Raw genomic sequence first — 15,481 nt, forward strand, 5'->3', positions numbered from 1 at the left:
GAATAAACTCATATTTCCCAAACTAAAGGGCATATATGTCCCAGGTTGACCACATTGAGTACTCCTTCCCTGCACAATGTGTTTGGTTCACAGGCATAACCCAAACTTAATGAAAGACCTTTCTGGGAACCCTTCCCCAGTGCTACTGGGGAATATGCTCTCTTCCACCATGAGTTTGGGAATGCCAGAAGCCATTATACTGCCACGTAGAGAGGGCCTATCATGAAAGAGAGAATCAAACAGAGCCCTGACATCATTTGAGTCATTGAACCCATCCATACCTATACTGATGGACTTTTTAGTTATGTGAGTCAAGAAATTAACTTTTTTGCTTATGGATTGGATTTCTATCATTTGCAACAGAAAGAGGACTTATTAAAAGAGTCAAAGATTGCTTAATTTACATATCAAAAAATATTTACAGGGCTTCCCTGGTGGCGCAGTGTCTAAGAATCTGCCTGCCAATGCAGGGGACACGAGTTCAAGCCCTGGTCCAGGAAGATCCCACATACTGCAGAGCAAATAAGCCCATGCGCCACAACTACTGAACCTGTGCTCTAGAACCCGCGAGACACAACTACTGAGCCCATGCGCCACAACTGCTGAAGCCCGTGCACCTAGGGCCCATGCTCCGCAACAAGAGAAGCCACCAAAATGAGAAGCCCGCGCACCGCAACCAAGAGTAGCCCCTGCTCGCCACAACTAGAGAAAGCCTGTGCACAGCAACGAAGACCCAATGCAGCCAAAAATAAAATAAATAAATTTATTAAAAAAATATTTATGGCATATATGCCATATGAACAATTGAATGAACAATTAAATGTCCAGTAAAATGGGAAATTAAAAAAAATCCTAAGACATGCCTCATACACCTTGAGATCTATTTCAGCGTTGTCACCAGTTATCAATGTGACATTGAAGTCATGCAATAACTCTGGGATTCATTCTTCTCTTCTGTAGGATGGAGGAAAATGGGGATTGCATTGTACAGTTGGCTCTATGTATCTAGTTTCCACATCCGAGGATTCAACCAACTTTGGATCAAAAATATTCAGAAAAAAAATTCCAGAAAGTTCGAAAAAGCAAAACTTGAATTTGCCAAGCATCAGCAACTATTTACATAACATTTACATTGAATTTATTACTACTTACATGCATTTACATTGTATTAGGTGTGATAAGTAATCTAAAGATGATTTAAAGTGTACAGGAGGATGTGAGCAGATTATATGCAAATACTATGCCATTTTATAAAAAGTACTTGCACATCCACAGATTTTTAGTATCCAAGAGGCAGGGGTCCTGGAACCAAATCCCTACAGATACTGAGTGAAGACTATATTATTTTCTACAGATTTTCTTCAGCTGTAAAGTTTTATGATTCTATGCCATGACATAGAAGAACTAGTGAGTCACTCCAAGATTCTAAAATATGGAAGATTGGTATGCTAAACCAATTAAATGGAAAAACAATGGAAGCTAGGAAGACTGTGGCAATAATTTAGAAGGAACATTTCTTGAGCCTGGTCTAGAGAAAAATGCGATAGTGATGGAGGGATGTGGATGAACCTAAGAAACATTAGAAGAAAATAACAATTTGATGCCTGCACATACAGAATATGAAGATGAGTGAAGAGTAACTATTGACTCCAAAAGCTTGCTAGTTTGCGATATTAAAATAATGATAAGGGCTTCCCTGGTGGCGCAGTGGTTGGGAGTCCGCCTGCCGATGCGGGGGACGCGGGTTCGTGCCCTGGTCTGGGAGGATCCCACATGCCGCGGAGCAGCTGGGCCCGTGAGCCATGGCCGCTGGGCCTGCGCGTCCGGAGCCTGTGCTCTGCGAAGGGAGAGGCCACAGCGGTGAGAGGCCCGCGTACCACTAAATAAATAAATAAATAAATAAATAAATAATGATAAAATCTTTAACCAAAATGAAGTCGTTGAGAAAGTAAAAGTGTTAGGAGAGATTTAGTACAGTTCTGAACATGCTGCATTTGAGCTCTTGGTATATATTCAAATGGAAAGTCTACAGACTTGAAAATCTAGAACTGAAGTTCAAGTGGGAAGTCAGGGCTCATGTTATGTTTTTAAGAATCATTGAACATAGAGGGAATAGTGAAAGTCCTGGGAGTGAATACTAGCTACAATAAAAACTGATAATAGACATGACTAATTTGTTTATTAATAGGCAAAGACATTAAAATTGTAAACTTGTATTTCTTAAGCCTCTAAAAAGCTCAATTTATAAATCTTGTTAGTCTATTTATAAATCTCATAATCTTTGCATAAAAATATGGACAATCACTTTCACTTATTCTCTGTGATTTAATTAATTCATAGCATAACAGACTATATACTTCTTGAATATTTAACGTCACTTGCATACTCCATTAATTAAATTTTCTTAGATATCTTAAACTACAATTACAAATGTAATATATCTAACATCTTGGCAGTGAAATTTTATAAGCACTTACATAACTCTTATAAATCTAATAGCGATAAATCACTCTTATACCTGTGGTCACAAAATTCTCTTAAATGTTTCATATTTTTTTCTCCCAGTTTTATTGAGATATAATTGACATACTGCACTGTATAAGTTTAAAGTGTACAACATTATGATTTGATTTACATACATCGTGAAGTGATTATCACAAGTTTAGTGAACATTCATCATCTCATATAGGTACAAAATAAAGAAATAGTAAAAAGAGTATATTGTGATGAGAACTCTTAGGGTTTACTCTCTTAACAACTTTCATATATAACACACATCAGTGTCAATTATATCAATCATGTTGTACATTGCATCCTTAGTACTATTTATCTTATAACTGCAAGTTTGTACCTTCTGATTGCCCTCATCCAATTCCTCCTCCCCCCACCCGCTAAACTCCCACCCTCCCCCATAGATCTTAAAAGTTCACAAAGCACACAACACCACAGAAATTATTAACTTTTACAGATATAATGAAAAGTGTACTAATTTACCACCTTTTTTATATTAAAGGTGACACATTGTGGCAGGCATGGAGATGTGCCACTCAGATCCTTCTTCAAGAAAGGACTTGCTGCCCTGCTCAGGGGCCAGTAGTGTGATCAGCAGATGGCCTACAGCTGTCAGCGCATTCAGGGTCTGCCTCAGCTGCAGTCCTGACCTTCCCACGGCCGCCATATACTATCTGAGGGAGAGGGGAGTATAAAGGGTGGAGTGGGACACTCCAACCTACGATACTGACTCCAGAGCTCCCTGTCTCATCATCTGCTTCTGGCAAACCTAACTGCAGTGCAAATTAACTCATGCAACCAACATGAACAGAATTGCCATCTCAGACCTCTCACAGCAACTAAGGCTGCAAATTTGGGATATCAGTCAAAATTCCTGTTACTACTTCCCGTGATGATTTTACGGGAAGTAACTCGGTTAGTTACTTGAGCCCCAAGTAACTAACCGAGTTCCATTTTCATGGTGAAGCTCTACCTGCTTACCCAATATATTACTGTAATCTTACTTGAAATCGTTTTCTGCCTTATATAAATATGCACAAGCACACCCCGCCCAGACACACATGGCCTGTAGTTCCCACAACCTCACTGCACTTAATCTTGGCTCTGCCAACAATTCGCTGTGGGAACTTGGGCAATTTATTTACCACTCTGTGCTCAATTTCCTTATCTGTAAAATAGGCATAGTCATCTGACAGTGTTGTAAAGAGTAAATGAGCTAGTACTTTAAAAAGTGTGTAGATAGAACAGCCTCTGCCAATACTGCATATTCAATAAATGCTAGCCATTATCATTATTGGTCTGAGTTCTACATTGTCTATACGTTTTCTTATCTGTCTCAGCAACCAACATCCTATAATAACGTATCGACTAATCAATTACAGAAAAAGTTCTTATGTTTCAAGTCCCTTAATTATCAGACTTCGGATTTTGGGACCTAGATTAAATCCTAGACTTGACTTCAGTTGAATTTGTTATCAGCTGAATGTTTTGGATTTTCCCAATTCATGAAGATGTAAACCAGATACGTGAAGATTAGACCGGGAGCATATATGTAAAAGGCTTTTCTGAAATATAAAACATATGAAAATGTGGGATATTATTCCAATATTATTAAGAAGCTAGACAACTCCTGCAATTACAAAATGAAATTCTTCGCTCTTCAAGTAAAATTGCGCCCCTTCCCCAAAATGATTTCCCCCTCAAATGAGGCCGATTTAAGAGGGATCATTTTAAAATGATAATAAAAACATATGGATAGCCTACCATAGGGCAAAGTTCTGAAGATGCTGAAATGACTTTAAAGCATTTAGGACCAAATGTTAACATCTATGATCAGTCCTAGGAAATCATCCTTTTCAGTCCTCCTGAAAATTCTGTTAAATAAAAGGTTAGACTTCTTTCAACGCCTAAGAAATTTATTCGCATATCAAAGAAGAGCATATTTAAGAAAAACAAAAGCTGCCCTTGCTTTTGACCACAAGTTGGGAATTTTCTGTCATTGGTGCAGCGCCTAAAAACAAGATCCAACTTTCATTTGGCTATTTCTACGGGGCCTCGAAAATCTAAAATATTGCAAACAATAGGACCCACTGTTTAAAGCTACGCGTATTTTAACAAATTCCCTCCAAGAAGCGTACATATTTTAAGATGCCAGTTTGGAAAAACAGACTGCAGGTCGCCACGACGGATCTCACACAGCCCGAATACACAGCCCGAAGCCTTTTGCTGTGTTGTTTTTAAAAAGAGGGGATGGGCGTAGAAGAAATGGGCTTAAAACACCCGATGCTACAGCTAGCAAACTGAGTGTTCCAGAGCGCTGGACGTTCCTCCGAGGAGGGAGCCACCAGTGAGGGGTGCAAAGGCACAGGAAGTGGCCTCTTTCCCGTTGACGCTGCGGAGACGCTGCTGTAACACGCGGCTCCCCGACCCCATGTGGGGTCACCCGAGAGCAGCGCCCCGGCAAGATCAGGCTCAGCTCCCAGCTCTGCGCACTAGGGGCCCCCGACACGCCAGCGTCGGGGAGGGGCGGGGAAGGGAGAGGGAGTTTTCTGCCCCGATTCCAATGAGAAAACAAGGAAAAGAGGAGGCGGTTGCGCAATCTGGGCCTGGGGTGCGGCTCGGGGAACAAAGAGGGCGTGAAAGCACCAGCAGCCGAGACTCCGCGAATCCACTCAAATCTGCCGCCGGGGCAGAGCCCCAGTGCTTGTGGATACGCAGATTTCTCAAAGCCAGTCCAGCCCTACAGGATCACAAATGCTATCTCACAGGACCCAGGACTCTACACTGTAAACAAATGCCTGGGCTGCTCTGGCCCAGGGAAATTTGAAAACAATCGCTTCACGTCTGCCATTCAACTCAGCCTCCTCGAGCTCACGATTCCAGACTGCCAGGGGCAACGGCAGCTGGGCAACGCCTCAACCGAGCTTGGTCCTTTGCTTTGGTCCCACCCCACTGCTCAGCGCGGATTGGTGTCGGGGAGCAACTCCGGCGCTGATTGGGCGGCGGCGGAGTCGCTCAAGGAGACAGTAAGTTCGGGTGCCCCGGAGTGCTAAATTTATCTTCAGAGGAGCTACCGCGCCCGCCGCGAATTGGATCTCTATGGAGGTGGCATAGGCGATATCCCTGAGCTGAGAGCATCGCCCGGCCCCCCGAATCCTTCTTCCCTCTGTTTTGTTTTTCATTTCTCCCCTTCCTCCCTTCCCCCCTCTCCCCTCCAGTCCGCGACGACTGGCTCTTGACCCCGTTCAGGCCTCGGTGAAGGTGAGGACCAGAGCCGCCGCGGCGGCTGAGTGGTGCGCTCTGAAATGGCCGCTGCCGTGAGCTTCGTAAAATGGCGGCCGCAGGCTCAGCTGGGGACCGCGGCGCTGCTCCGCAGCCCAGCCGCAGCCGAGACCCTTCTCTCCATCACTGATGGAGATGAAGGAGAAAGATAGCGGCGGGTGCTGAGACGTTTTCCTGTGGTTGTTAGCTGAGGCGACCGCCCGGGGACGCGAGAGCAGTTCCGTAGGCGAGGGTGGACGCCCACAGGAAGCCAGCCCCCCAGCTGTGGTGGGCAGCGCGCTCCTGTGACAAGGAGCAGACAAGGGATAGGTGGCCGGGCCGCCCATCGAGGTGACCGTTGAAAAAAGCACTTAGGTGCTGGACGGAGTGTCTGTGCCCACCTCCTGCCTCGGCTTATGAATGGACTGCACTCCTACCCAGCCCTCCTGCCCCACGGGTATTGTTCAGAGCAGGAACCGCCTTAGGGTGGGGGTTGAATGGAGGGTGCTACCTGTCACCTTAGCCGAAGAGACAAAAGATGAGGTTTCCCCCCGCCCCTTTTCAGGGAGTCGAATAGAAGCTTTAGGGAGTCCAGTCTCTTTGTCCTCGAGAGATTCGGGGAAGCACCTCTAAAAAGGTGGAACTGAGGCCCTCCGAACAAAGCGTTTTCACTCCGTCGTGTCCGTCTCTGGTAGCAGGGGAGAGGAATCCTAAATTTTGAGGTCACCCAGCGTTTCCATGAAGTTCTCGGCAGCTAAAGCGCATTCAGGACTGTGAAAGGACGGTCTACTCTTTCGCTCCCAGGAATGAAGATGTAGGGCTTTCTCCTGCTGCCAGTTTGAGACCCTCGACTTTCTGGCAGTTGTAACCCATTGTAATTCATTTCTCTCTGCACCATCCAACTCCTGGTAACGGATTTTTTAGTGCTTGAGAGATTAAGAGTATTCAGGGACACACAAGCAGTGACTAGGCACGTGGGCTCTGCAGTCGAACTTTCTGGGTTCCGTTCTGAGTTCTTCACAGATGTGTTAACTTAGCAGGTGACTTAGCCTCTCTGTATCTATTTGTTCATCCCTAAAGGGGGGTTATTAATAATAGTCCCAGACTCTCACGTTTGTTTTGAGGATTAAGTGACCTAATCTAGGAAGGATTTAGCAGTTACTGGCACATAGTAAACAGTGATCACTCAGTAAACATCAGTAAGTTAAGGAGCTTGGTTATTGAGACAAGAGTGGTTGTAACAAAAAGGCATAGTTCATGTAACCCTTCCATGTATAATTCCATTTTAGATTACTTTCAGTGCTTAGTTTTAGAGACACTAAGGTGCGGCTGTACTTTTAAAAGTTAGGTTTCGCTTCTGAGAGTTTTTAATGTTTTTCTTTGAAGTCAGTGGATGGGGGAGCGTTACAAAATAATGAAATTACCAGGGTATTAAACAGGACGAAAATATTAACATTTTTACTATGTTAGGCATCTTCTGTTTCAGTCTAAGATCTGCATTGCAGTGAAGAATCATTTGCACTGCCTGGCTCTAAAATAAATTGTAAAGAATGGTCATCTTAGAGGTGTATAGTTTGTTCTCCTTTTGTAGTGTCTAATTTTATTTTTTCTCATTCTAGGCTTTTGGTTACTCCCCTTCCACCCTATCCCTTAATTTCATTTCTTTTGAAGCGTCTGCGTTTCAAGTTGCCAAGGTGGAGAGAGTGATTGCAGAAGGGAGTGCTCCTCATTTCAGGTATCTTACCCTCTAGCTGTTACTGAGAAAACCATTTTAATTCAGGATCTGATACGAGAATCCAAAGCTTACTCTGAGCCAAATCATAAAGTTTAACTCAAACTTTAAATCAAACTAGCTATATTTAGGTAGACACTAAATTTGAATGCCTTAACTTATAAGGCTGGTATTCATCAGAGGTCCTAAAATTTGCATTACCCTTCCATTTAATTATGCTTTTAAAAAACTATTATATGAGGAATAAACCTATTTAAATGAGAGTTTTCTTTAGGTCTTCGTTAAGCCTTCACCTAGAGTAATGGGATGGAGAGTAATCAGTAAAATATATGCATTATTTTGAATGAATCTTATTTTGGATAATATAAATATTTATGTAATTTAAGTCCAGAGAAATAGTAGCTAACTTTTGGTTTACAGTTTATTTTTCAATGTTAACACACAGTGTTTAGATACACCAGAATTCTGTGTCTTGCAAAACTTTGAACTGTTTGTGTTTTTGACATAGCTTATCAGAATAATTACTAGCCCTGAAAGGAGCCTTAAGATGTATGACGGTGTCAACAGTGAATGTATCTAATGGCAGTAGGCATCAGAAAGCTAGAAGAGATTCCAAGATACTGTATATCATGAAAGGGGATGATAAATTATGGCCCCACGCTGTCTGTTTTTATAAATAGAGATTTATTGGAACACAACTTGCCCATTCTTTAACGTTTTGTCTATGGCTGCTGCCATGCTACAACTACAAAGCTGAGTAGTTGGCAGCAGAGACCATACGGCCCATCAGGTAAAAAACATTTACCGTATGGCACTTTACAGGAGAAGTTTGCCAACCCTGCCATGGGACCTCAAGGTCCCTTCCTTAAAAATGCATTTATCAACTCATTATTTCTTAGTCCAATGGTTCCCATACTGTGTTTTATAGAAGATTAATGTTATCTTAAGTTAATAAGCGTTGTGAGAAAAAGATCAATGCTAACAATAGTTTCTTCTTTTAGAATTTATTTTTAAATGTAAGTTTAAGACTACTAAACTCATTTCTATAGCTTTTATTTTTATGTGATAATCTACCTTTAAGAAAAGGTGTGCCATACCTGAGAGCACCAGGAAGTCGAATGAGAGATCACCTGATACACGAACGTGTGATGTTCCATCTGCGCGTTGATGCATAGGCAGCACTTACAAATTAACTGATGTGTTGCTATATATCATCTCTTTGATGGTTGCTCATCTTCTGTGTATCCTGTCTTATAATTTCAACACATTTGTGATACTCAATGTTTATTCTAAATTAACCATGTTTTGTACCACAAATTCATTGCCTATGGATCTGTTGCTGAAACAAGGAAGTCTTAAACAAGAAGTAGAATCTTTTTGTTATCAAATTGTGTCTGAATCAAATGATCAAAAGGTTGGAATATTACAGAGTGAAGATGAGCAGTTGCAGCCTGCAGTTTCTAAAAATTCAGAAGGTGAGCTTTCCAGGGTCAAATTTATGTCCAATTCCAACAAAATAACAACATTTAGTAAGAAACCAAAAAGAAGAAAATATGATGAAAGTTATTTGTCTTTTGGATTTACTTACTTTGGAAATAGAGATGCACCTCATGCCCAGTGTGTATTATGTAAGAAAATTTTATCAAATAGCTCTTTGGCCCCTAGTAAGCTTCGAAGACATTTGGAAACTAAACATGCTGCATACAAAGACAAAGACATAAGCTTTTTCAAGCAACATCTTGATTCACCTGAAAATAATAAACCCCCAGCACCTAAAATTGTCAATACAGATAATGAAAGTGCTACAGAAGCATCATACAATGTAAGTTACCATATAGCCCTGAGTGGAGAGGCTCATACTATTGGAGAATTGCTTATCAAGCCTTGTGCAAAAGATGTGGTGATGCGGATGTTTGACGAACAGTATAGTAAAAAAATAGATGCAGTACAACTATCAAACAGTACTGTTGCACGTCGAATTAAGGATCTAGCTGCTGACATTGAAGAAGAGCTTGTTTGTAGACTGAAAATTTGTGATGGGTTTTCACTGCAACTAGATGAATCAGCTGATGTTTCAGGACTTGCTGTGCTGCTTGTGTTTGTTCGTTACAGGTTTAATAAGTCTATTGAGGAAGACCTACTCTTATGTGAGTCTTTGCAGAGTAATGCCACTGGTGAAGAAATTTTCAACTGCATTAACAGTTTTATGCAGAAACATGAAATTGAATGGGAAAAATGTGTTGATGTTTGTAGTGATGCTTCCAGGGCAATGGACGGGAAAATTGCTGAGGCTGTCACCTTGATAAAATATGTGGCTCCCGAAAGCTCCAGTAGTCACTGCCTGTTATATAGACATGCACTAGCAGTTAAAACAATGCCTGCATCTCTGAAAAATGTGCTAGATCAGGCCGTACAAATCATCAATTATATTAAAGCTCGACCACATCAATCCAGACTACTAAAAATTTTGTGTGAAGAAATGGGTGCCCAGCACACAGCCCTTCTTCTAAATACAGAGGTGAGGTGGCTTTCCCGAGGTAAAGTTCTTGTAAGACTTTTTGAGCTTCGTCGTGAACTATTGGTTTTCATGGATTCTGCTTTTCGACTGTCTGATTGTTTAACAAATTCATCTTGGCTGCTAAGACTTGCATATCTTGCAGATATTTTTACTAAATTAAATGAGGTTAATCTGTCAATGCAAGGAAAAAATGTGACAGTGTTCACAGTATTTGATAAAATGTCATCATTGTTAAGAAAATTGGAATTTTGGGCCTCATCTGTTGAAGAAGAAAACTTTGATTGTTTTCCTACACTCAGTGACTTTTTGACTGAAATTAATTCTACAGTTGATAAAGATATTTGCAGTGCCATAGTGCACCACCTAAGGGGTTTGCGCTCTACTCTGTTAAAATATTTTCCTGTAACAAATGACAATAATGCTTGGGTTAGAAATCCATTTACAGTAACTGTTAAACCAGCCTCATTAGTAGCACGGGACTACGAGAGCCTGATTGATTTAACATCTGATTCTCAAGTGAAACAAAATTTCAGTGAACTTTCACTAAATGATTTTTGGAGTAGCCTAATTCAAGAGTACCCAAGTGTTGCAAGGCGTGCAGTTCGTGTACTTCTTCCTTTTGCTACAATGCACCTGTGTGAGACAGGATTTTCATATTATGCTGCAACAAAAACGAAATACAGGAAAAGACTCGATGCTGCACCTCACATGCGGATCCGACTTAGCAACATTACACCTAATATTAAGCGGATATGTGACAAAAAGACACAAAAACACTGTTCTCATTAAAATTGGAGGGTTTTGCATGCCTCTTGATAACCAAATATAAGATGAAAATAAAAGATGATTTACTTCACTGATGATATCTTGGGGTTTTAAAAAAATGATTCAAATTTTTTATACCTCTTAGATTTTAAGAAAGGTAAAGAATCAAAAATTTAAACCTGTACTACTGTTGGTATTTCTTCTTCACGTAATTTCAAAGGGTTCCATGGTCATGACTGTGGGAAATATTGATTCACAAGGAAAGGTCCCAGTTTCCTAGCATGATGTATCTTTTTAGGAGCTAATCGCTACCAATGTTTCTAAGCATGCCACCCTGTAACCCTCCAATCACAGGGACCTTCTTGCCTAAACATATCACTGTATTATGCTTTCAGGTCTCAAAAAACCATTCCTTCTCCTTGCTTCCTGACAGACTCCTATTTGCTTTTCAACCCTTTGACTTAATTTATCTTCAGTACTTTCATTCTCTAAATCTTTCTATTTGGCCCTATTTTTTGTGTATGTCTCAGCTGTGAACTGCTTGGTGGTCTCATAATTTCCAGTGTTATTGGACTGAGCTGTTATATGATCTTATCCAGCTCTATGTCTCCATTATCTGGCAGAAGACCTTACTAAAGTAGATGCTAAATAAAGGAAAAAATGTTGGTGAAGGTGAACCAACGAAAAATGGAAGAGGGCATGGTAGCTTATATTTGTATGCTATCGTGTATAGAATGCTACTCTTTGTGGTTTGGGCTCAGTCATTCCATTACCTAGAATTTAGTGTGGCCATTAAGGAGAAGTTACTGGGGAATGTCAGAGCTTTGATTCGAGCTGAACTGGTGGGGAGGTGGAGGGAGTGTGAAGAATATTTTCAGATTTTCTTTGTTTCTCAATTTGTGTATAGATTATTGCCGATTCAATATACTATAGTCTAAATTAACGAGGCTTTACTGTACTTGAAGATGATTGGACTTGAAACCGCTATCAGTGTATTCTTAGAATACTATGAAAGATTTCCTTTTTTTTTTTTAAGATGTTGAGGGTAGGAGTTTATTAATTAATTAATTTTTGCTGGGTTGGGTCTTCGTTTCTGTGTGAGGGCTTTCTCTAGTTGTGGCAAGCGGGGGCCACTCTTCATCGCGGCGCGTGGGCCTCTCACTATCGCGGCCTCTCTTGTTGCGGAGCACAGGCTCCAGATGCGCAGGCTCAGTAGTTGTGGCTCACCAGCCCAGTTGCTCCGCGGCATGTGGGATCCTCCCAGACCAGGGCTCGAATCCGTGTCCCCTGCATTAGCAGGCAGATTCTCAACCACTGCGCCACCAGGGAAGCCCACTATGAAAGATTTCTCACTGACATTCCTGCCTCTAGTCTCCTCTTCCATGTCACATCACCCAACACAGTTCACCAACTCAGGGTTAAATGTTTTTTGTGTTATTTCTATAGTCAAGACCTACCATATAACTACTAGATAGCCATTATTTATTTAATCTCACTTATTCAAACCCACTCCCCATTTTGGGGAAGAGGAGAACCTCCCCTCCCTAAGGTAGAATGTGATAGAATGATTAAGCTTAGGTACCTGCTCCACTACTTAATTAGCTTTTTTTTTTTCTTTTTTTGGCGATGCCGAGCAGCTTGTGGGATTTTAGTTCCCCGACGACCAGGTGTTGAACCCAGGCCCTCGGCAGTGAGTGCTCGGAGTCCTAACGACTGGACCACCAGGGAATTCCCTAACTAGCTCTTTAACTTTGGTCAATTTGAGCCTTTCTGAACCTATTATCTCATTTGTAAAATTGTAATTATGCCTTCTTTAAAGAGTTATTAAGATAAAATGACTATGTATATAAATCTAACAGTGGGTAATCAGGAATAGATAAGTGACTTACATTAGTTCCTTGCCATATCCAGCCATGTTCCAGTCAAACTTCACTCCACACTCACACTTCCAGTCTGAGTTTTTATTCTGTGTGGAGATCTAACAGGCTATATAGGACCTGACCTAATATGAGGCAGCAAGGTTAAGTATTTTTAGCCCAGGCTTTTTCTCCTTTGTCACATTAAGCACCTATGTACCTGTCAGTTACTCTGCTAGATGCTTGTGTGTTATCAGTAATCTTACAACAATCCTATGGGATTAGGTAATTTCTGAATTTGCGCAAGGTCACACAAGTAGCAGAACCTAGTTTAAAGTGGCCTTTTCTGACAGTACTTTTGCCTTCGTTGCATTTCAGACTTTTCTAAGAGCATCAAAAAATGACTTGGGAGTATAGCTAAAACTCCTTAATAAGATGTGGGCATTTCTTTGAAATCTGTGCTTTCTTGTCTAAATTCATCCAAAATAGCCATCTACTTCAAAGCATGACTGCTTGTTTTAGTATAAAAATATGTAACAGGGATTAAATTGCTATCAAGTAAAATTAATTCTCCAGAAAGATTCATGATACTCATACATGCAGTACTTTTTGTCAGCTGATCCCAGAATTAAAGGTACGCTATTTCGAGAAGTATGTACAATGCCATGATGTGTACATTTGGCTGGTGCCTCAAGTGTGGTAACCAGACTCCCTGTGTGATTGCTGAACCTGAGCCTCTGCTTAGGTCATCTGTCCAGGATGTAAGCCTCTTGAGATATAAGACCTCTCGCTTTCTAGTCCTTTACCCCTAACCACCTTCTCTGAGAGGCTGCTTTTCTGCATTGAAACCCAAATCTATTGACTGAGACACTGCTAACTGCTACTAGACCTGTTTAATGCCGGCACTACCCAACTTGGTTCTTGATGTCAACTACTGACCTGTTCTATAACCTATCAGGACTAACCTATGGGTACCATGTGCAGCTAGTGAGAACAGACTTTTGTACCTAAAGGTAGGTCTTGTACCTGCTGGATGATGGGCAAGTCTAGTTCCAGACAGCAACTTCTTTATTACTCTAACCCACTGTAGTTACCATGACTGAATCCCAAAAGAGGAGATTCTTTCCCTTTATGTTTAAACTCTACCTACCCTTCAGAATCAACCTTCCTTAAATAAAACCAAAGCAAAGTAAATCTTGAGCACTCAGATTCCCTTTATTTTGTACCTCCAAAAACCTTTGGTTACCATTCTGCCAGTACTCCCTAAGGCTCCAAATACTAGAGGCTCTATCTATAAGTAGAGGGAAGGCTGACAAACACCGTCACACAAAAGAAAACTCTAAAGGAAGAAATGGGTGGCGTTCTACTTAATATTGCAAGAGATATTTGGGGGCTAAATAACATGGCAACCTCAAATGACAGCTCCCCTTCTTGCCTGCATGAAACAGTGAAGTTCCTGTAATGTATCCAATCCAAAAGGGCTCTCCCACTTTTTTTTTTTTTTGCCTGTTTCTGAAATTAATTTAGTTGGCAACCCATTCTCCATGAATAAAAATACGAACCACAAATGTTTCTTGTATTAGTCAAGGCTGTCAATTGTAATTTATAGAAACCCAAATCAAACTTACTCAAGTCAGAAAGTTTTACTTATTGGTCAGTGTTTGCAGTAGCCTCAGGGATGATTGGATCTTTGTTTAGATGATATTATCAGGAATCTCTCTTTATCACTTTGGGGGTTTTTTGTTTTATTGAGGTATAGCCAATGTACAATATTTTATATACATTATCCCACTTTTAATCCCTATAATTCAAGTACAATTGATCCTTGAACAACACAGGTTTGAACTGCATGGGTCCACTTATACCCAGATTTTTTTCAGTAGTAAATTATACAGTGCTTACATGGCCCATGGTTAGTTAAATCCGCGGATAGGGAGGGGTGACTATAAGTTAAACGCAGATTTTCAACTTCGCGGAAGGTTAGCACCCTTGACCCCCATGTTGTTCAAGGGTCAAGTGTAATTGAAATTGCCTTGATTTTTTTTTGTCTTTTTAAAAAAATTTTATTGAAGTATAGTTGATTCACAGTGTTGTGTTAATTTGTGCTGTACAGCAAAGTGATTCCATTATATATATTACTTTTCATATTTTCCATTATGGTTTGTCACCGGATATTGAATATAGTTCCATGTGCTATACAATAGGACCTTGTTGTTTATCCATCCTATATATAATAGTTTGCATCTGCTAATTCCAAACTCTCAATCCTTCCCTCCCCCACCCCACTTCCGCCTGTCTTGATTTCTTTTTTTTTTTTTTTTTTTAAATTTCTTTATTTTATTCTTTATTTTATTTTGGCTGCATTGGGTCTTCATCGCTGCGCGCAGGCTTTTCTCTAGTTGGGGAGAGGGGGGCTACTCTTCGTTGCAGTGCGTGGGCTTCTCATTGCGGTGGCTTCTGTTGTTGTGGAGCACGGGCTGTAGGTGCGTGGGCTTCAGTAGTTGTGGCATGCGAGTTCAGTAGTTGTGGCTCACGGGCTCTAGAGCGCAGGCTCAGTAGTTGTGGTGCACGGGCTCAGTTGCTCCGCAGCATGTGGGATCTTCCCGGACCAGGGCTCGAACCCGTGTCCCCTGCATTGGCAGGCGGATTCTTAACCACTGCACCACCAGGGAAGCCCTGTCTTGATTTCTTAATGAGGATTGTTTCCTATGTAAATCTTGCCCTAGTACCACACGTATATAAATACACAAATTGTAATCTCTTGTAGTTTAGACTTCTTTGGGATCATTCATAGATTTAGCAAATTTCTAGTAATACTGTAAGTGCTCAGTGAATTGA

At 41.1% G+C, this 15,481-nt stretch overlaps 1 protein-coding gene across 2 annotated transcripts; it reads left to right on the top strand.

Moving 5' to 3' along the window:
* The first annotated feature begins 5,550 nt into the window (after positions 1-5,550).
* Positions 5,551-10,885, top strand: ZBED5 (zinc finger BED-type containing 5). 2 transcript variants are annotated; one of them, XM_004279185.3, is made up of 3 exons: positions 5,551-5,772; positions 7,392-7,507; positions 8,554-10,885. In XM_004279185.3, the coding sequence occupies exon 3, from the start codon at positions 8,727-8,729 to the stop codon at positions 10,809-10,811; it is 2,085 nt and encodes a 694-aa protein (XP_004279233.1). In that variant the 5' UTR covers positions 5,551-5,772; positions 7,392-7,507; positions 8,554-8,726; the 3' UTR covers positions 10,812-10,885. The 2 variants fall into 2 exon arrangements, with proteins under 2 accessions (XP_004279233.1, XP_004279232.1); XM_004279184.3 differs by having other exon boundaries at positions 8,586-10,885.
* The last annotated feature ends 4,596 nt before the right edge of the window (positions 10,886-15,481 follow it).

The sequence above is a fragment of the Orcinus orca genome, chromosome 8 (genome assembly GCF_937001465.1).
Source record: "Orcinus orca chromosome 8, mOrcOrc1.1, whole genome shotgun sequence".
Taxonomy (NCBI): domain Eukaryota; kingdom Metazoa; phylum Chordata; class Mammalia; order Artiodactyla; family Delphinidae; genus Orcinus; species Orcinus orca.

Excerpts from the sequence above, each read along its gene's own strand:
- ZBED5 (XM_004279185.3), top strand. The coding sequence starts at position 8,727 with ATGGTTGCTCATCTTCTGTGTATCCTGTCTTATAATTTCAACACATTT.